At 41.8% G+C, this 22,393-nt stretch overlaps 1 protein-coding gene across 2 annotated transcripts in view; it reads left to right on the plus strand.

Annotated features, from left to right (window-relative positions):
• The window catches only part of DNAH5 (dynein axonemal heavy chain 5), a 324,445-nt gene extending 311,593 nt beyond the window's left edge, over positions 1-12,852 (plus strand). For both annotated transcript variants that reach the window (XM_027520119.1, XM_027520118.1), the window contains one exon: positions 10,903-12,852. In XM_027520119.1, the coding sequence (XP_027375920.1) occupies positions 10,903-11,054 (152 nt within the window). In that variant the 3' untranslated portion in view covers positions 11,055-12,852. The remainder of the gene's footprint in view (positions 1-10,902) is intronic.
• Positions 12,853-22,393: the final 9,541 nt, after the last annotated feature.

Raw genomic sequence — 22,393 nt, forward strand, 5'->3', positions numbered from 1 at the left:
GAACTGTACTCACCCTGCTGGGCATTAGTCAGCGGTGATGCTCATTAGCTGCAGGTAAGAGAGGAAATAAAAATAAGCAACAGAAAAGGTGACTGTGAATTCCAAAGTGCTAATAAAAAAGTAAAGAAAATTGCAGTTCTTTATTGTCTTTTTTTGGTTTCAATAGAAGTTGGTGGAAACTTGCTGCCAAATAGCTTTGTGGTTGGAGAGGTGTTTTGTTAGTGATAGGAAATTAACATTCCATTGTTCTTTTCATCTGTTCAGTCAGTTCAGTCGATCACTCATGTCTGACACTTTGCGACCCCATGGACTGTAGCACACCAGGATTCCCTGTCCATCACTAACTCCAGGAACTTGCACAAACTCATGTCCATCAAGTCAGTGATGCCATCCAACCATCTCAGCCTCTGTCATCCCCTTCTCCTCCTGCCTTCAGTCTTTCCAAGCAACAAGGTCTTTTCTAATGAGTCAGTTCTTTGCATCAGGTGGCCGAGGGATTGGAGTTTCAGCTTCAGCATCAGTCCTTCCAATGAATATTCAGGACTGATTTCCTTCAGGATTGACTGGTTTGATCTCCTTGCAGTCCAAGGGACTCTCAATAGTCTTCTCCGACACCACAGTACAAAAGCATCAATTCTTTGGCCCTCAGCTTTCTTTATAGTCCAACTCTTATATCCATACATGACTACTGAAAAAACAATAGCTTCGGCTAGATGGACCTTTGTTGGCAAAGTGATGTCTTTGCTTTTTAATATGCTGTTTAGGTTGGTCATAGCTTTCTTCCAAGGAGCAAGTGTCTTTTAATTTCATGGCTTCAGTCACCATCTACAGTGATTTTGGAGCCCAAAAGAAATATAGTCTCTCATTGTTTCCATGGATTCCCCATCTATTTGCCATGAAGTGATGGGACCAGATGCTATGATCTTAGTTTTTTGAATGTTGAGTTTTTTGCCAACTTTTTCACTCTCCTTTTTCACTTTCATCGAGAGGCTCTTTAGTTCTTCTTTTCTTTCTGCCATAAGGGTGGTGTCATCTGCATATCTGAGGTAATTGATATTTCTCCTGGCAATCTTGTTTCCAGCTTGTGCTTCATCCAGCCCAGAGTTTCTCATGATGTACTCTGCATACAAATTACATAAGTAGGGTGACAGTATACAGCCTTGATGTACTCCTTCCCTTTCCCAATTTGGAACCAGTCTGTTGTTCCATGTCCAGTTCTAACTGTTGTTTCTTGACCTGCATACAGATTTCTCAGGAGGCAGGTCAGGTGGTCTTGTATTCCCACCTGTTTAAGAATTTCCCAGTTTGTTGTGATCCACACAGTCAAAGGCTGTTGCATAGTCAATAAAGCAGAAGTAGATGTTTTTCTGGAATCCTCTTGCTTTTTCTGTGATCCAGTGGATGTTGGCAATTTGATCTCTGGTTCCTTTGCCTTTTCTATATCCAGCTTGAACATCTGGAAGTTCACCGTTCATGTACTGTTGAAGCCTGGCTTGGAGAATTTTGAGCATTACTTTGTTAGTGTGTGAGATGAGTGCAATTGTGCGGTAGTTTGAACAATTTTTGACATCGCTTTTCTTTGGGATTGGAATGAAAACTGACCTTTTCCAGTTCTTTGGCCACTGCTGAGTTTTCCAAATTTGCTGGCATATTGAGTGCAGCACTTTCATAGCATTATCTTTTAGGATTTGAAATAGCTCAACTGGAATTCCATCACCTCCACTAGCTTTATTTGTAGTGATGCTTCCTAAGGCCCACTTGACTTCACATTCCAGGATGTCTGGCTCTAGGTGAGTGATCACACCATTGTGGTTATCTGGGTCATGAAGATCTTTTTTGTATAGTTTTGTGTATTTTTGCCACCTCTTCTTAATACCTTATGCTTCTGTTAGATCCATACTATTTCTGTCTTTTATTGTGCCCATCTTTGCATGAAATGTTCCCTTGGTATCTCTAATTTTCTTGAAAAGATCTATAGTCTTTCCCATTCTATTGTTTTCCTCTATTTCTTTGCTTTGATCACTGAGGAAGGCTTTCTCATCTCTCCTTGCTGTTCTTTGGAACTTTGCACTCAATGGGTATATCTTTCCTGTTTTCCTTTGCCTTTCACTTCTCTTCTTTTCTCAGCTATTTATGAGGCACCCTCAGACAATCATTTTGCCTTTTTACCTTTCTTTTTCTTGGGGATGTCTTGATCAATGGTCTTGTACAATGTCACGAACCTCTGACCATAGGTTCATGGTATACTATAGATTCATACTGTAGGTTCGTGACTTCCATAGGTTCTTTTTATACAATGATTTTAATTCAATTTTGATGACTAAATAGGGGCCTAATTGAGATAAAGAGGTATAATATTATTACTGACTAGAGGACACTCCAAAGGTGTAGCATTTTAAAATTAAAACTCTTATGATGAATTGTTTTTTATGTTAATATGAAGGGCAATTTCAGTTTAAATAATTCACCATTGAATTTTACAGACAGGACTAGTTTGTTTTTAAAAGGAAATCTTTGTTGTTTGTTGTTTAATCGATAAGTTGTATACAACTCTTTTGTGACCCCATGAACTGTAGCCCTCCAGGCTCCTCTGTCCATGGAATTCTCCAGGCAAGAATACCAGAGTGGGTTTCCATGCCCTTCTTCAAGGGATTTTCTTGACCCAGGGATTGAACCTGCGTCTCCTGCATTGGCAGGAGGATTCTTTACTGCTAGCCACCAGGGAAGCCCAGTTATTTATTTAAACTCTAAAAATTGAATGATATATCCCCAAACATTTATTTATGTCTCTTGTCATGGGGGAGTCACCCAAGTAGTGCTAAATACACCAAGGGAGTAAACCCACTGACATACCAAACAGTAGATCCTCTGTTATCAAAGAAAGTTGAAAAGAGGAAGGTTTAGGAAAGATCTTCCTAAGACTTCCCTGGTGGCTCAGACGGAAAAGCGTCTGTCTACAATGTGGGAGACCCGGGTTCGATCCCTGGGTTGGGAAGATCCCTTGGAGAAGGAAATGGCAATCCACTCCAGTACTATTGCCTGGAAAATCCCATGGACAGGGGACCCTGGTAGGCTACAGTCCATGGGGTCGCAAAGAGTCGGACATGACTGAGCGACTTCACATTCATTCATTCATTAGGAAAGGTCAGTGTCAGGCAGTTCAGTTGATCAGTCTGGTCTGACTCTTTGTGACCCCATGGACTGCAGCACGCCAGGCTTCCCTGTCTATCACCAACTCCAGGAGCTTGCAAAAACTCACGTCCATTGAGTCAGTGGTGCCATTCAACCATCTCATCCTCTGTTGCCCTCTTCTTCTTTTGCCTTCGGTCTTTCCCAGCATCAGAGTCTTTTCCAAAGAGTCAGCTCTTTGCATCAGGTGGCCAAAGTATTGGAGCTTCAGCTTCAGCATCAGTCCTTCCAATGAATATTCAGGACTGATTTCCTATAGGATTGACTGGTTTGATCTCCTTGCAGTCCAGGGGATTCTCAAGAGTCTTCTCCAAGACCATAGTTCCAAAGCATCAATTCTTCAGTAAAGTCTTCTACATATAGAGAGAGTGATGCTCTTAGTAACTTTTGTGCTGTACCCCATGTGATGGGAAAGTGGTGAGTACAGTGTTTGGGGGAACAAAGTGATGCTCGCTAAGTAGGTGGAGAAGCATCTTAGAGTCCCTGTAGCTAATGAGAATATTTCCTGCAGGAGAAACTGTGTGTCAGCATGCCTTGTGACCCACCCTGAGGCAGCACTCTGCGTTCGTGGTGCTGGGATGGGGGTAGCCCCGTGCAGTGACCCAGAGCTGGGAACCTCCTGATACCTGAGCCCCACAGCATTTAATTCACTTGCAGTTTGTAAACCTGGAACTCTTGTTAGTCTTCTGGAACTTGAGTCTGGGGAATTAGGTTTAGTGAAAAGGTAACTGTGTATATGCACACACGTGTATACGTGTGTAGAGGCAGAGAGGAGAAATCTAACACGCCTTGGGTATCTACTGCATTCTAAGCATTATGCTATGCCAGGCATCCACATATATTCACTCATTTAGTCTTAACAACAAGTCTATAAGGTGCATCATGGCTATTTTGCAGATGGGGAAATACTAGGTTAGAGATATTATGTAATTTGCCTGTGATTCCTGGCTACTAAGTCTGTTATCAGAATCACCTTTGTCTGTTGTGGGTTGAATGCACATCTTGGAATTCCTGTGGTTGTGTTCTACTCAAGACTGTGCATGTAGGGATGAAGCTGGAAACTAAAGCCTAAATTGGACATGAGGAAAATGTTCCTGTATTTTGAAGTCATGAATTAATTTTTCTCAGGTGCATAGCGAGGTAGACACAGTAAAAGGCCTCTGTCCTATAGGAACATGAGTTCTCACTCCCTAGGCCCTCCTCTCCCCATACTGCAGGCTTAAGGTGGTTACCTCCTTGCCCCACAGCAGGGCACATGTCCTCAGGTCAAGGACAGTGAGTCAGGAGCCTGGATATTTGGGGTGTTCTCCTGGCTTTACCACCATAGCACTCATGCGACTTCAGAGGAATCGCAACTGTGCCACAAGTGGAAGTTAGGTATCTAGTTATTTCTGGCTCACGTTTACATCTTTCTGCAAAAAAAACACGGAAGCACATACATAGAGTACGTCACACTGTTGTTGAGGTTAGGAGCTTCGGCTCCCGGTCCATTCCAGCCAGATTCTCTCATTACCTGCAGCTTTGTAACCTTGAATAAGTAACTCACCTCCTTGGGTTCTCATCTATTAAAATGGATTTAATCATGGTACCCATCTCACTGGGTGCTGAGAGAATAAAACTGACAATGTCCAGCACATAATTAGCATACAGTAGATAATAATAAAAACAATTACTGTTATTATTAATACAGTAACACATGCTCAGTTTCAGTTCAGTTGCTCAGTAATGTCCGACTCTTTGTGACCCCATGGACTGCAGCATGGTAGGCTTTCCTGTCCATCACCAACTCCCGGAGCTTGCTCAAACTCATGACCATCGAGTTGGTGATGCCATCACATGCTAGTTGAAGGATTAAAAGAAATATCACATATAAATGTTCTTTATTTAATAACTCAAATGTTTTTAGCAAAACAGGGCTTGAATAAAGGAATGATATAAGGAATCTCTCGGTAACTTGGTTGTTTTACATATCAGAAGGACTATATGATGTCAGTTCAGTTCAGTCGCTCAGTTGTGTCTGACTCTTTGTAACCCCATGGACTGCAGCATGCCAGGCATCCATGTCCATCACCAACTCCTGGACTTTACCCAAGCTCATGTCCATTTAGTCGGTGATGCCATCCAACCATCTGTTATCCTCTGTTGTTCCCTTCTTCTCCTGCCTTCAATCTTTCCCAGCATCAGGGTCTTTTCAAATGAGTCACTCTTTGCATTAGATGGCCAATGTATTGGAGTTTCAGCTTCAACATCAGTCCTTCCAATGAACACCCAGGACTGATCTCCTTTAGGATGGACTGGTTGGATCTCCTTGCAGTCCAAGGGACTCTCAAGAGTTTTCTCCAATACCACAGTTCAAAAGCTTCAATTCTTTGGTGTTCAGCTTTCTTTATAGTCCAACTCTCACATCCATATATGACTACTGGAAAAACCATAACCTTGACTAGATGGACCTTTGTTGGCAAAGTAAGGTCTCTGCTTTTTATTATTGTGTCTAGGTTGGTCATAACTTTCCTGCCAAGGAGTAAGGGTCTTTTAATTTCATGGCTGCAGTCACCATCTGCAGTGATTTTGGAGCCCCAAAAAATAAAGTCTTACACTGTTTCCACTGTTTCCCAATCTATTTCCCATGAAGTAATGGGACGAGATGCCATGATCTTAGTTTTCTGAATGTTGAGTTTTAAGCCAACTTTTTCACTCTCCTCTTTCACTTTCATCAAGAGGCTCTTTAGTTCTTCTTCACTTTCTGCCATAAGGGTGGTGTCATCTGTATATCTGAGGTTATTGATATTTCTCCTGGCAATCTTGATTCCAGCTTGTGCTTCATCCACCCCAGTGTTTCTCATGATGTACTCTGCATATAAATTAAATAAGCAGGGTGACAACATACAGCCTTGATGTACTCCTTTTCCTATTTGGAACCAGTCTGTTGTTCCATGTCCAGTTCTAACTGTTGCTTCCTGACCTGCATACAGATTTCTCAAGAGGCAGGTCAGGTATTCCCATCTCTTTCAGGATTTTCCACAGTTTGTGGTGATCCACACAGTCGAAGGCTTAGGCATAGTCAATAAAGCATAAGTAGATATTTTTCTGGAACTCTCTTGCTTTTTAAATGATCCAATGGATGTTGGCAAGTTGGTCTCTGGTTCCTCTGCCTTTTCTAATACCAGCTTGAACATCTGGAAGTTCATGGCTCACATATTGTTGAAGCAAAAGAGGGGTTAAATAAAAGAGTGACATAAGGAATCTCTAGGTATCTTGGTTGTTTTACATATTGGAAAGAATATATGATGTAATGATATACTAACATTTGCATGAAAAATGTAGGCTAGAGAGAGAGAAGTTATAACAGTTAGAAAATGAAATTTCTTCAAGGTGTTTTATTGAAACCTTTAGCATCCCAAAGCATATAGCTCACCAATTTAGACACCCTCTTCTCTCTGCTTGTTTTTCTGGAGCCCCAAGGTTTTAAGCATATTTAGCTGATTTGTTCTACCTACCTAGCATGCTTATTTGTGTCTTCAATTTTTTTGTCTAACCAGGAGTAATAGTTTCAGATGTTTATGTGCTTGTTTATAAAGCATCTGTCAGCGCTTTTACAATGAAGTTATATTTTTGGTAGTTTCTAATCCTGCTGCAGAAGGTTGTTACATGCTGTGACTTGGCGTGGATACCTTCCCTTCTGAAACAATTAAAAATAAATAAAATTGGATAAGTATTTCAGAGAATTGCCTTTTTTACCTGCTTATTGAAAAGAACACCATTTTTTTTTTCCCCGAACTGTGTTTTTCTTCTGGGATTAAAACCCAAACAATCAAATACTTCCCAAGGTGCAATTATCATGTTTATCATTTATTTCAAATATAAGACTCTAAGGGTTTTTTTCAAGAGTTATAAAATGATTATTAGTGAAATGTGTATAAAGAAGAACAATTAGTTAAATATCTGTTATATGTTCAAACCCTTGAACATATAACATATATAAGGATTAAAGGGTTTAAATACATCAGTTAGTGTAGTTATTATTAATTGCACTCCTCAAATTGAGTCATTCACTTATTTAATCAGAAATTTTAATTTTGTTGTTGTTGTTTAGTTGCTAAGCCCTGTCCTACTCTTTTCGATCTCATGGACTGTGGCATGCTATGCTCCTCTGTCCATTATCTCTCAGAGTTTGCTCAAATTTGTGTCTGTTGAGTCAGTGATTCTGTCTAACCATCTCATTCTATGCTGCCCGCTTCTCCTTTTGCCTTCAGTCTTTCCCAGCATCAGGGTCTTTTCCAGTGAGTCAGTTCTTCACATCAGATGGCCGAAGTATTGGAGCTTCAGCTTTAACATCAATCCTTCCATGAATATTCAGGGTTGATTTCCTTTAGGACTGATTAGTTTGATCTCCCTGCTGTTAAAGAGACTGTCAAGAGTCTTCTCCAACACCAGAGTTCAAGAGGATCAATTCTTCAGTGCTGAGCCTTCTTTATGATCCAACTCTCACATCTGTACATGACTACTTGAAAAACCACAGCTTTGACTATGTGGATCCTTGTCGGCAAAGTGATATATGTGCTTTTGAATACCCTAACTTTGTTATAGCTTTCCTTCCAAGAAACAAGTATCTTTTAATTTCATGGCTGCAGTTACCATCTGCAATGATTTTGGAGCCCAAGAAAAGAAAATCTGTCACCGTTTCAACTTTTTTCCCTTTTGTTTGCCATGAAGTGATGAGACTGGATGCCATGATCTTAGTGTTTTGAATGTTGAGTTTCCAGCCAGCTTTCACATTCTCCTCTTTTAGTTCCTCTTCACTTTCTGCCATTGGAGTGGTATCATCTGCATATCTGAGGTTGTTGATATTTCTCTCTGCAATCTTGATTGTAGCTTGTAATTCATCTAGTCCAACCTTTTGCATGATGTACTCTGCGTATAAATTAAATAAGCAAGGTGACAATATACAGCCTCGATGTACTGCTTTCCCAGTTTTGAACCAGTCCATTGTTCCATCTGGTTCTAATTGTTGCTTTTTGTCCTGCATACAGGTTTCTCAGGAAGCAGGTAAGGTGGTCTGGTATTCCCATCTCTTGAAGAATTTTCTACAGTTTGTTGTGATCCATACAGTCAAAGGCTATAGCATAGTCAATGAAGCAAAAGTTAGATGTTTTTCAGGAATTCTCTTGCTTTTTCTGTGATCCAGCATATGTTGGCAGTTTGATTTCTGGTTCATCTGCCTTTTCTAAATCCACCTTGTACATCTGAAAGTTCTCGGTTCACATACTGCTGAAGTGTAGCTTGAAGAATTTTTAGCATCACCATAGTAGCATGTGAAATGAGCGCCAATTGTGTGGTAGTTTGAACATTCTTTGACTTTGCCCTTCTTTGGGATTGGAATGAACAGTGACCTTTTCCAGTCCTGTGGCCACTGCTGAGTTTTCCAAATTGCTGACATATTGAGCACAGCACTTGAATAGCATCATCTTTTAGGATTTGAAATAGCTCAGCTAGAATTTTCATATGTTTGCCTTATTATTATTACTTATGATATTCTCATGGTGATTAAAATAGTGACTAGACTTAAAAATTAGATATTGCATTAACTTAGATGGTTTCTAATAATTAATTTCATGGAATTAAGCAAATGCTTCATTTTAGAGTACTGTAAAATATCTGTGACATTGTTTTAGAACAGAATTTCTCGACTTTGGTTTTGCTGACACTTTTGGCACAGAGAAGTCTTGTGAGGGACTGTCCTGTGCATTACAGGATGCTAACAGTGTCCCTGGCCTCTAGCCACCAGTTGCCGGTAGCACCTTCCCAGTTGTGATAACCAAATATGTCTCTAGATTTAGTACCCTGGTTAAAAAAAAAGTCATACCTGATTAAGAATTGTGGCTTTTAAACTACTTTTATTGAAACTTTTGTGAAGTGCTATCATATGCAAATGTTTAATTTCTTCCAATAAAATGAATTGAATTTATAGTAGAGAGGCTTCCAGGTGGCTTCCTATTTGCAGTTGGAGTCACAGGAGACATGGATTCTATCCCTTGGTTGCGATGATCCCCTGCAGAAGGAAATGACAACCCACTCCAGTATTCTTGTCTGAAAAATCCCGTGGACAGAGGAACCTTGTTGGCTACAATCCATAGAATATCAAAGAGCTGGATGGTGTTGAACACACACACACACACACACACGGCACGGCAGGTTGAAGGTTTTCTTGGGTCCAAAAATGAGACTTTAACTGCTGGTGCTGCCTTATTTTTTGATATGTTAGGAAAAGCTGAATTATTGAGGAAATTATTTTTTGGGAAATAAGTTCAGTATCACTAATATATTAATATTGCATTTTGAAAGTTCTATATTTATAACACTATTTCTCCAAAGTTATCCTCTTAGTTAAATGTGTTTTCATTTTAGTAGTTATATTAGGGTCATTTATAACATTGGCCTTCCAGAGAAGTACACAGAGGAATGCAGACATAACTTCTGTCCTGAAATAGTTTATAGTCTGGGAGAGAAAAAGGAATAATATACTGCTTCCAAAGATGGATGTTACAAGATGTGCAAATAAACTATTATGGGTAGAGTGAATTTAACAGGAAGCTGCTGAAGCTTAAACTCCAGGGCTACTCAACACAAAGGCTTTTTCCAAAACTTAATTTGGTATTTGCAAATTATACTCTTTTTCTTAAAAGAAGTCCCTTCTCCAAACTGTATAAGCTTGAAGTCACAAAAGATCTGCCTCCGTCCTCAGCATGGGGATTCCAGGGCTGGAGAGAATGCCTAAGAGAGGACCTGTACAGGATGGATACAGAGATTGTCTCTCATGACAGATGTGATCGTGGAGATTGCATGTATTATTCACCTACTCCAGAAAAGTAGATTGACTCAGAGAGCTGAACTGTGCTGTGGCTCTGTGCTTCCTGCCATTTGTATTTCTCCACACACATAGAGAACTCACAACACCTGGTGGGGTGGGGAACATCCTCTGTCCTGTGATTTGCAATGTGGTTTGGTAGTAGTTTAGTCGCTACGTCATGTCCAACTCTGTGCAACCCTATGGACTGCAGCCCGCCAGGCTCCTCTATCCATGGGATATCCCAGGCAAGAATATTGGAGTGGGTAGCCATTTCCTTCTCCAGGGGATCTTCCTGACCCAGGGGTCAAGCCCAAGTCTCCTGCACTGTAGGCAGATTCTTTATGGACTGAGAAGCCCAATGTGGTTTGGACTATGGCAAAAAGGATTGAAGAAGGGGTTTTGCAGTAATAATAGTGAAGTACCAGAGGTTCTGGATGTCTGACTAAAAGGGACAGGTACCTTTTGCCAAAGGCAAACCACATGGGAAGAACAAAGAGGGTGTGAAGGCACAAGGTTTTGGGGGGAGGTACAGGGGGCAGGTGGAGGCGCAAAGTTGAATTGACAGGTGGAAAGGAGAGAAAGGAAGCAGCGGGTGGCCATGTCCCATGGACTGGGGTTAGTGTCAAGGTTGTGGGACACTAGGTGGGTGGGGTAAATGTGAGGCCATCTGGGTAACTTGTCACACCCGCCTTGGGAAAGCTTGATAGCATCTGCTTCACATCTAGGGATTGCCTGACCTCAGGAGGAATTTCCCTCATTCTGCCACGCCCACTGTGACCTTCCAGATGCACACATTTGGCTCTGCACTCTCTTGGGGGCTGCATGAATGAGAAATTCACCAAGATTTCTGATGGTTTTTGTTGTAGCTGTGAGAGATCCTCGGTTATACTCTTGTCCCATCTACAAGAAGCCGGTCCGAACAGACTTGAACTACATCGCTGCTGTAGACCTCAGGACAGCCCAGGCCCCCGAACACTGGGTGCTGCGTGGAGTTGCCCTTCTCTGCGATGTCAAGTAATGTGGGGCGTGTCCCTCACCCAGTAAATGCAGGATCCAGAGTATCACAAGCTCTGTTCTTCTGTATGGATGTTGTGTACATCAGGTTGATTGTACGGTGTGTGAATTGCATCGGGGTTCCCTGCTCCTTCGCTGGATGCTTGCTTATATTTAGTCTGTTTCACCGTTAATGACCAATCACTGTGTGTTTTGAAAAGCTATCTGGTGATTTAGAAGTAATGTTTATAACTTTCTATTCAAGCTTGGCCCTCAAATCCAGAGTAATATGTTTTCTTCTTTCAACGCCAAAGACTGACTAGGGTAAATAGATGGTATTAGTATTTCCCTGGAAGGGATTATTCTTCTGTTAATGTGGTTTCGGTGACAGCCCAGTTCTCTAAGATAACATGACAAGTTTGTGCTAATTCTGTTTCTGTTGCCTTTTGCATTTAGGTCAGGTAAGAGATTTCTTTTCATGACTGAAGTTGCCAGTTAAACAGATCTGAAAAATGGAAGGAAATAGAATGGTGGGTTAAGAATGTGAATAGATGAATAGACAATGCATGTAATCCTATAGAATAAACATATGGAATAGTGTTCAACTCCACTGATAATTACTAAAGAGCGACACTTACCTTACATTTGTTATAATTAAAAAAATTAAAGCTAAAGTGAATTGTGATGAGGTCTTTGTAAAAGTGATACATTCAGACTCCTTGAACAATAGAAATCAACCCATCCTTTTTTGTAAAATGATTAAATAACTAAGCACAGAAGGAATCATAAAAACATTCACATGCTTTGACCCTTATTTTCTCTCCTAGAAACCTACCAAGGAAACAATTTGAAAGACTGAAAAAATGATATATAAAAATGTATTTAATAGCATAAAAATAATAAATGCCCCCAAAGGTAAAAATAAGTCTATGCTTAAGGAAATTAGAGGATATTAGACAGCCATGACCCACTCCAGTGTTCTTGCCTGGAGAATCCCAGGGATGGGGGAGCCTGGTGGGCTGCCATCTATGGGGTCGCACAGAGTTGGACACGACTGAAGCGACTTAGCAGCAGCAGCAACAGCAGCAGACAGCCATGAAAAACAATAGTGAAGATTTCATAATGTAGAAATGGTGAGCACAGGCTGTTAAGTAAAAGATAAAGTTAGCAAAATATTGAGTATTATAACTAAAATGTATTTGGTGTGGACAAAAGTTAGAAGATAATGTGGAAAAATAAAAACAGATATGATCGAATGGTAAAGGTTCCAGTTGACTTGAAAAAATGTAATGACTGGAAGAAAAATTAGGAAAAGGATAAAAGTCTTAGTGGGTGAAAAATTCACATGATCTTTTATTAATTAGGAAAATACTATGTAAGGGGCTTCTCAGATGTTTTTACTTTAAATCATGACTATAGATTATACACTGTTTCATCTATAACCTTGAGGATGTGGTCAGTGCTAAGGTAGAATTGCAGCTTAGAATTGCTTAACTTCAGAAACGCATCACTTCAGGTTTCTGGTGATAAATGTTTTATAGGGAGGAGGGATTACAAGGAGACCAGTGTGGGTCCCTCTCACTAGGACTTGCTCTGTGATGAGTATCATTTTATTTTAATTATAATGAGAATTACACCTGAGTGGTTCATGTGACACCTACCCATTTTGGAAAATACTATTTTCACTTGAGCAGCTTCTTTTGGTCTGAATTAATATATCAGTTGATTTGTGTGAATTGTGGTAAAACCATCATTTTATTTTGAATAATAAATGATGAAAATGTGGAAATAATGCAGATTAATAAAATCCATTAATGAACGTCTGAATTGTAATTGTTATTTATAAGCAAAGAGGTGAGTTCCATTGAGTATCCAGAAATAAGCTTTAAAAATTGGATTTTTTAATCAAATAACTTGAAAATGTATAATACATATAATTTTGTGATATACTCCATTGGTATATATGTATCAGTTTTGGAGACCCAAAGTAGAAAAGAACACCATGAAAACAAATGGAAAGTTTTAGGAAGTAATTCAGCAGGGAGACTTCCCCAGTGATCCGATGGTTAACAGTCCATCTTGCAATGCAGAGTTCTTGGGTTTGATCCTTGGTTGGGGAACTACGATCCCACTTGCCTCAAGACAGCTAAGCCCGGGTGCCTCAACTACTGAAGGACGAGTTCCTAGAGCCCTCACGATGCAGTGACTAGCCTGCGCACCACAACTGGAGAGTCTGTAATGGAAGACCCTGTGTGATGCAAGGAAGATCCCCCGTGCTGCAACTAACGCCTGAAACAGCTGAGTTTAGTTCAGTCCAGTCGCTCAGTCGTGTCTAACTCTTTGTGACCCCATGGACTGCAGCACACCAGGCTTCCCTGTCCTTCACCAACTCCCGGAGCTTAGTCAAATTCATGTCCATGAAGTTGGTGATGCCATCCAACCATCTCATCCTTTGTCTTCCCCTTCTCTTCTGCCTTCAGTCTTTCCCAGCATCAGGGTCTTTTCCAATGAGTTAGTTCTTCTCTTCAGGTGGCCAAAGTACTGGAGTTTCAGCTTCAGTATCCGTCCTTCCAATGAATATTCAGGACTGATTTCCTTTAGGATGGACTGGTTGGATCTCCTTGCAGTCCAAGGGACTCTCAAGAGTCTTCTCCAACACCACAGTTCAAAAACATCAATTCTTCAGCGACTCAGCTTTCTTCATGGTCCAACTGACATCCATACATGACTACTGGAAAAACTGAAATAATTAATTTTAAAAATTAAACAAGGAACATTACTGAAACCTGGAGGAGCCAGTGAGGCCCCTTCCTACTTCACCTCCACTCCCTACCTGCTAGATCCTACCCACTGAAGGGTACTCATTATTCTACTGAATTGGAGACCAGAGAGGACCAACTGACTGAAACTTCAGGTTGGTGGGGAGAGTTGCTGACTGCCTTGGATGTAGAGAAAGCTACAGTGGGGATTTTGTAGCATTTCAGGGTGATATACCCATTTTTTTCATCTGCATCAATATTGATTTACTTAAAAAAGTATTTGTTTTGCACCTCCTGTGTGTCAGGCACTCTCGTGCCCTGGTAGGATGATGGTGGGAAAACATTCTCACAGTCCCTGATTTCATGGAACTCAGGGAAGAGGGCACAGCAACCCATTCCAGTATTCCTGCCTAGAGAATGCCATGGACAGAGGAACCTGGCAGGCTACAGTCCAGGGGGTCACACAGAGTTGGACATGACTGAAGCAACTTAGTCCATGCACATAAGAGGACTAGACACGGAAACTAAGCAGTTATCCAGGCACATAATTTTATATGATCTCAGCATATGGTTGGATAACCTGACATGTGTGGGTGATACATAGAAAGACGTAGGGACTTCCCTGGTGGTCCAGTGGTTAAGACTTTGCTCTTCCAATACAGGGGCATGGTGTTCCATCATTGGCCACAGAACCAAGATCCCACATGCCAAGTAGTGTGGCCATAAGGTTTTTTAAAAAAATACAGGAAAGTAGATAAAGATGAGGGGTTGAAGGGAATGGCAACCCACTCCAGTATTCTTGCCTGGAGAATTCCATGGACAGAGGAGCCTGGTGAGCTACAGTCCATGGGGTCATAGAGTTGGACATGATTGAGCGATTAACACACTAACTACTATGAAGGAAGCACTGGATTCCATGAGGGAGCTGGTAGCTATTCATGGGTCATGGGTTAGCAGGTAGAAGCCACACTACAGTGTCCCCATTTATTTTTTAAATTGTATTATTTTACAATTATTATTATTTTAACTAAGAGCCCAGCCTAGAATACAGGCTGAGAAGGGCTACTTTCTAAGCAAAACTGCAAACCTTGTTCTGACTGCTGCCAACTCCAGCACAGTGGCTGATGGACACCATGTGTTTCTAAGTCGCTGGAGCGAGAAGTACTTCTTTGTATTAAATGCTTGTTTGCAATGGAAAATCTTGTAAATAATTCAACATTAAGAGGCATGAAGAGACAAACCACAAATGTTACAATTACATAGCTTGCAGGATTCTCCAATTTAGATAAAATACAGCGTCAACAGTGTCTTTGTCAATGATAAATTTTTGTTCAATGGTATGGCATTATTAAAACATTAGATATGCTAATGCATCCTGCTAATGTAGTTTATAACATTTTTACAACTCAAAAATCTTTAGTGATCACAAAAGTAATTCAATATTTATATTAATACATGAGCCATTTTCTCTTAAAGACACAACTTTCCCTCACCTCCAAATCTGCAACACAATTTTTGCCCCTATGTCAGGCCCTGGTGAGATCCATGGTCACTTTTACATTAATCCTGTACTCTTACAGGAGAAGGCAATGGCACCCCACTCCAGTACTCTTGCCTGGAAAATCCCATGGATGGAGGAGCCTGGTAGGCTGCAGTCCATGCGGTCGCTAAAAGTCGGACACGACTGAGCGAATTCATTTTCACTTTTCACTTTTATGCATTGGAGAAGGAAATGGCAACCCACTCCAGTGTTCTTGCCTGGAGAATCCCAGGGATGGGGGAGCCTGGTGGGCTATCGTCTATGGGGTTGCACAGAGTCGGACATGACTGAAGCGACTTAGCAGTAGCAGCAGTACTCTTACAAGTATTAGTGAAATGAAGTAGGATCCTATGGTCCTTGTTCCCCATGTCATCTGCCTGCTTTTTGTCTATGGAAAAACTTTAGCCAAAGAATAAGTTAAATCAGAGAAGTAAGAACATGCAGAAAGGAAATCCGTCAAAGGAGACCAGATAATAATAGTTTAGTCACTAAGCATAGTCAAGAACTTTTAGTTCCTTCTCAAGGGCTATAGATAATATTTTGAGCCATATCCCATGAGCTGTCTTGTAGATACTGAAATCCCTACCTGGTGGTGAAGTTAACAACATGATGACCAGGCTGTAGCCGTGACATGTGTGTTAGTCGTTCAGCTGTGTCCAATTCTTTACTACACCATGGACTGTAGCCCGCCAGGCTCCTCCATCCATGGTATTCTCCAGGCAAGAATACTGGAGTGGGTTGCCATTCCCTTCTCCAGGGGATCTTCCCAACCCAGGGATTGAATCTGGGTCTCCTGCCTTGTCTGAGTCACCAAACTTTTAAGCATAAATGAAAAAGAACCATCAAGACTGTCAAGAAACCCTTTGCTTCTCTGAGATCTTGCTCTCTGCCTCCATCTTTGAAGGTGTTGCTTCTGAGATGGTGGTTCTCAAACTGTGTGCCTGGGGAACCCAGATGTGGCCAACAGCCTCAACTCACAAGAGTGTTCAATGTCCACACCTTCACTTAAGCACCAGTAACACTTGCCACTGTCCCAACAAGGATCTCCTCACATAACACCAGCAAGTCAAGGTCAAGGGTCCTCAAGGTCTAAGCTCCCCAAGGTCAAGGCTCCTCAAGGAGCTCTCTCTCAGCTTTGCTGGCCTTGCCCTCCATGGAGGACCCTGCAAGTATGCATGTTTCCCTGGTGGGACCTTCCTTGGTTACTTCAGGTTGTATAAAAAAACTAACCAGAGGGCCATCCCAGGTGGAAGGAGCTGGGGTTCAGCTGTCCACCGAATGCACCCACAGTGGGGTAAACTTTGCCAAGACTGGACCCCACACCCAGCAGCTCACAGGACTCCTCAAATTTAGTGCAAATATGCTCTCCCAGGGCACACCCCTGAGGAAGCCACAGTTTCATTGGGACCTGCCAGAGAGATGAAGACCCTGAAGACCAGGACCCCCATGGCCATCTCCTCGCAGGGGTCCTCAGGCGTGCACACAGAGCCCAGCCCTGCCCCACCTGGAGGCTCCATGACATAAAGCTGTCAATTTTTGAGAACTGGCCTCAAGAAATAGAAACAAACCAGCCTTGAAACCAAAGATTAACTGTACTTAAAATGATGCTGGTCAGACCACCAGTGACCAAGGTGGTTGTCAGAGCTGACTGTGCTGTTTCTGCATGTAGCCCCCTCCCTCAGCTTATTAAAAGCTCTAGCCCACTGAATGTCAGTGGGATGGAGTCAGTCTTTGGACAGGAGTCCACCCTCACCCTCCTCTTCAGTTGCCAGCATCCAAAATAAAGCAAATTTTCCTTTCCACCAACCCTGACTTTTTATTGGCTTTGAGCAGCCAGACCCCTCCCCTTTCAGTTACATTACACATGATTTTTGAAAATTACATTGTATAACTAATCACTGCTCATCAGTAGCCTAGTCAACACATCAAAATAATGCCTTTTAAGGGAAAACAAAAGGTATAATTATATTCACAATATGGTCCTCCAGATTGAGTGAAAGCAGTAAACAGATCAGTAGGTTATGAAACCATGAGGAAATCTAGTAGTTTGCACTTAATATTTTTTCAGTGTTGAGTTCTAGTAATTTCTGAAGTTTATACATTCTGGTTATTCTGGTTAATCGACTAACATCAGCTGTATACAATATCTGCGTATCATCTCTACAAATACCTCCAGTGAAGGATAGAAGAGAATTTAAGGTCTGCTTTAGAATGAGCTATGAGCTTTGGGCAGGACACTGTGAATCCACAAACAGGTCCTTACCTGTCTTAAACGGGAGCCTTCTTCTGTGATGAGCTTTACACACAGTGAACCTTCTCAAGGCAAGAGCAGACTGCACTGCTACCCTGAGGCTTTTCTGGTTTAGTTCTTCAGCCTGGAAAACCATTAAACTGACAGCCAGATGGGAATGACCAGTTGAATCCTACTCTCTCCTCTCATTTGCATGAGAAGAAATGAAAATACAGTGACTAAAGAACCAGAAGGCTGGAAGGCAGTATCCTGAGCGGGATGGGATGGAGGATCACAAGGACATTTGGGTTTCTTTTCTTTAGACACTGTTAGAATTCAATTATTAGCAATAACTCCAGCAGATCAAGATGATGAATGAATAATCTCCTCCAAAGTCCTCAAATGAGCCCTTAAAAACCAGCGTATCCCCTAGATTTCAAAGTTTTCATTACAAAATGCCAACAGTATTACGACCTAATAGTATAATTTCAATGCCTTAAAGGATTTAATCCAAGGCTTTAGAAAAGTTCTGTCAGCTCTTAGTATTACTAACATTGTAAAACCACCATGTGGACTTGCCTCATGTGTATTCTTCCTGTGGCTCCTTTGTGCCTCTCTAGATTTAGAACTCCATTCAGATTCCCAAGGCTCAGGATTTACAGGCAAACTTCATTGTCTCCAACTTTGAGTTTATGTTGGGTGGTTGCAGAGCTTGGGAGGCTCGCCCTCCCTTTGGTTTGTGAGCCAAACACCGTTTTTCACTGGGCTATGTGCTGTTGCTCCTCGTCGCGTGTCATGCGGGTACAGCCAGGACATATTTGTGGTGTGATGCTTTGCCTCTGCTCCAGGAATGTTTTACGATCACGGTTAATACCTTTCTTCATTTATTTCTTCACTTAGGCTAATAAGCATAAGCATTCACATCAACTATGCTCGTAAACACACTTGCCTGGAAAGCCAATTAAGTTTCTTCCAGTATTTTGTGCAGGAGTCAGTTTTAATAAGACCACATAGAGCGTTCCCGAGTACTCGAGAGGGAAGAAGGATTAAATGTGGTGAAGGACACCAAGGAGATTATATACAAAGTCACAAGATGGGGAGCTTTGTGAAGGATTATGAAGTAGAACCGGTGTTTCAGCTCAGGTTGGACTCCTCTGTACTGCTGAGTGCAGTTTAAATTCACTCTATTAGCATCACCTTGCTCCTCACGGTCCACTGTGATGTCATTTGTAATCTATTTATGCAAATACCTACAGCAAATCCCAGGAGGCCTGCAGAAAAAGAGCTTATAAAACATTTTAGTGTTTTATCATTTGAAAAATGATCATTTGCCTGCACCAATTAAACTTTTTGGTATACTAGCAAATAGTGAAAATGGTTTTAGTGTCTCAGAAACATTTTAAATCACCATTGTTCACATCTTACAAACCTGATACACCACTGATCACAAAGATTTATAAGTGGCACAAATGAGGGGTTATAAAAAAGATGATTGCTGTCAGTTCAGTTCAGTTGCTCAGTTGTGTCTGACTCTTTGTGACCCCATGGACTGCAGCACGCCGGGCCTCCCTGTCCATCACCAACTCCCAGAGTCTACTCAAACTAATGTCCATTGAGTCGGTGATACCATCCAACCATCTCATCCTCTGTTGTCCCCTTCTCCTGCCTTCAATTGTTCCCAGCATCAGGGTATTTTCCAATGAGTCGGTTCTTTGCATCAGGTGGCCAAATTATTGGAGTTTCAGCTTCAGCATCAATCCTTCCAATGAATATTCAGGACTGATTTCCTTTAGGATGGACTAGTTGGATCTCCTTGCAGTCCAAGGGAATCTCAAAAGTCTTCTCCAACACCACAGTTCAAAAGCATCAATTCTTCAGTGCTCAGCTTTCTTTATAGTCCAACTCTCACATCCATACATGACTACTGGAAAAACCGTAGCTTTGACTAGACAGATTTTTGTTGGTAATGTCTCTGCTTTTTAATATGCTGTCTAGGTTGGTCATAGCTTTTCTTCCAAGGAGCAAGCGTCTTTTAATTTCATGGCTGCAGTCACCATCTGCAGTGATTTTGGAGCCCCCAAAAATAAAATCTGACTCTGTTTCCACTGTTTCCCCATCTATTTGCCATGAAGTGATGGGACCAGATGCCATGATCTTAGTTTTCTGAATGTTGAGTTTTAAGCTAGTTTTTTCACTCTCCTCTTTCACTTTCATCAAGAGGCTCTTTAGTTCCTCTTTGCTCTCTGCCATAAGGGTGGTGTCATCTACATATATGTGGTTATTGATATTTCTCCTTGCTATTTTGATTCCAGCTTGTGTTTAATCCAACTCAGCATTTTACATGAAGTACTCTGCTTGTACATTGAAATGCTTTCATATTAAGAAAGGAGTACATCAGGCTGTATATTGTCACCTTGCTTCTTTAACTTATGTGCAGAGTACATCATGCGAAAGAGTACATCTTGATGCCCGTGGTGTGGGTCTGTCTCTTGCTACAATAATGCCCTCACGGTTCCTCTGGGATAGAGCCCACAGCACACAGTCCCTGCTACAGGAGAGCATTTATGGCCCGCCTTGGCATTATAAGATCTTTAGCCTCTAATATACTGGGTTGGCCAAAAAGTACATTGGAGCTTTTCATAACATGTAATGGAACAATCTGAGCAAACCTATTGGCCAATACAATACATCCTAAGGTTTTTTATGGGATTATATACACTGGGACAAAGTTTTGCCAAGTTGTGAAACTCTTAGATTGTATCTTTGCACAAAGACCCTTTCCTCCAACTCATGGTCCCCTTCAGTCATATCCTTGCATGCCTGTGTGCTCAGTCACTTCAGTTGTATCTGACTCTTTGTGACCCCATGGACTGTAGCCAGCCAGGCTCCTCCATCCATGGGATTTTCCAGTCAAGAGTACTGGAGTGGGGTGCCATTACCTTCTCCTAGTCACATCCTTAGCTCTCAGCAAATTGAACTAATCAGGGCTTAAGATGAGACCCCCTTGGAAGAATACTTGTATTTAGGTAGAGTCCTAAACTTAAAGAGACCCTTGTTTGCTATGCTTCACTTCAAAAGACTATGCTTTACCCCTTCAGGAAGCACAGCCAAAATTTTCACAGAAGTATATTTACAATGGGGGAGGGTTGCCCATGGATATCAGAGGATATCCAATTTTACTCTGGGTTAAAAGGGGAACTCTGCGGGGACTTCCCATGGTGGTCCAGTGGTGAAGACTCCAAGTTCCCAATGCAGGGAGGCCCAGGTTCGATCCTGGTTGGGGAACTAGATCCTGCATGCCCCAACTAAGAATTTGCATGTTGCAACTAAAGATCCTGCATGCTGCAACTAAAAAGAACCCACATGCCACAACTAAGGCCTGGCACAGCCAAATAAATGACTAATTATTTTTTTTTAAATGGGAAACTTTGCATCTCACATATGAGACTGTAACAGAAACTACAGGTTCATACCCATCCTGGCCTATTTCAATAGCATTCTTATTCATACTCTTTTGTTATAAAATGAAAAGTCCAGGAATGCCAAGGCCAAATGGCACCACAGGACAACAGTTGTCAATCTAGAGTCCTCTAGCCTGATGGATCACTCTATCTGGTCATATTATTTAGGCCCCAACAAGATCACTAAAGGCTCTGCTAACCATGAGCATCTTCATACATAATGGCGGCACTGGTTATAGGTTCTGAGCCTACTCTGTAGCAAAGAGTCCATGGAGAAAAGCAGAGTTCTAATTTAGGGTGCTAATGTCCACCCCAGATCCACAGCCCCATCTGAAGTCCCACTTCCAACCCTGCTCTGCTGAAGGTTCTAGTTTTCCCACCTTCACCATCTTTGCCCAGCTCAAATCACCTGGTGGTGGCTGCTATTGTCTGAGGCACCATAGCAAATAGAGGGTGAGTAACGCTCAGTCTCTGGAGATTCTCCCAGGATGACTCCCTCCTCTCTGAGATACTCCTTCTGCCCAGCTGGATGCATGATCACACACTTTCTAGATCAGTGTTATGCCTGGGAGGTAGCTGGGTGATCAGAGAAAGAGGAGTGCACAGACAGGGTCAAATCCTGGAGCTACTGTTTATTAACTGGGTAAATTTGGCAGAGTTGATTAGTGTTTCTGAGACATGTTTCTCATCTGCATAATGGGTACACAGCACCTTCCGTGTGAGGCTGTTATGAGAACCAATAGAAACAGAACATTAGAAAATACCCAGGACAAAGGAGAGGCTTCTGAGGTGGTGTTAGTGGTAAAGAATCCACCTGTCAATGCAGGAGAGGCAAGAGAAGTGGGGTAGATCCCTGGGGAGGGAAGATATCCTGGAGTTACAACCTGGCCAGATATATACACTGCAGTGTCACTATGGATAGAGCAGAAAACAGCAACCCATGCCAGTATTCTTGCCTGGAAAAATTCCATGGACAGAGGAGCCTGGCAGGCTATAGTCCACGGAGTCATAGTCCGACTCCACTGAATGAGAACACACACTCATAGAACAAAGATGTGCTCAGCAAAGCTCACTTCATCCCCCACCTTGTTTCCAGTCAAGTTGTAGAGGGAGGAGAGAGACAGGCTGCCCCCACTTAGCGTGAGGATCCTTCTCTAAGAAGTGGTCTTGATGGTCAGCAGATATGGTCCTTCCACTTCTCCTTGTAAAGCATTAAGCCCAGTTTTATCAAAGCCATTCTCTCCTGGTTTTCAATTTATTTATTAAAAATTTTTTAAGAGTTATTTGTTTATTTGGCTATGCTGGATCTTAGTTGCAGCATGAGGGATCTTCTATCTCCACTGAGGCAGGTAGCGTCTTTAGTTACAGTATGCA

Source organism: Bos indicus x Bos taurus, chromosome 20 (genome assembly GCF_003369695.1).
Source record: "Bos indicus x Bos taurus breed Angus x Brahman F1 hybrid chromosome 20, Bos_hybrid_MaternalHap_v2.0, whole genome shotgun sequence".
NCBI classification, from domain to species: Eukaryota; Metazoa; Chordata; class Mammalia; order Artiodactyla; family Bovidae; genus Bos; species Bos indicus x Bos taurus.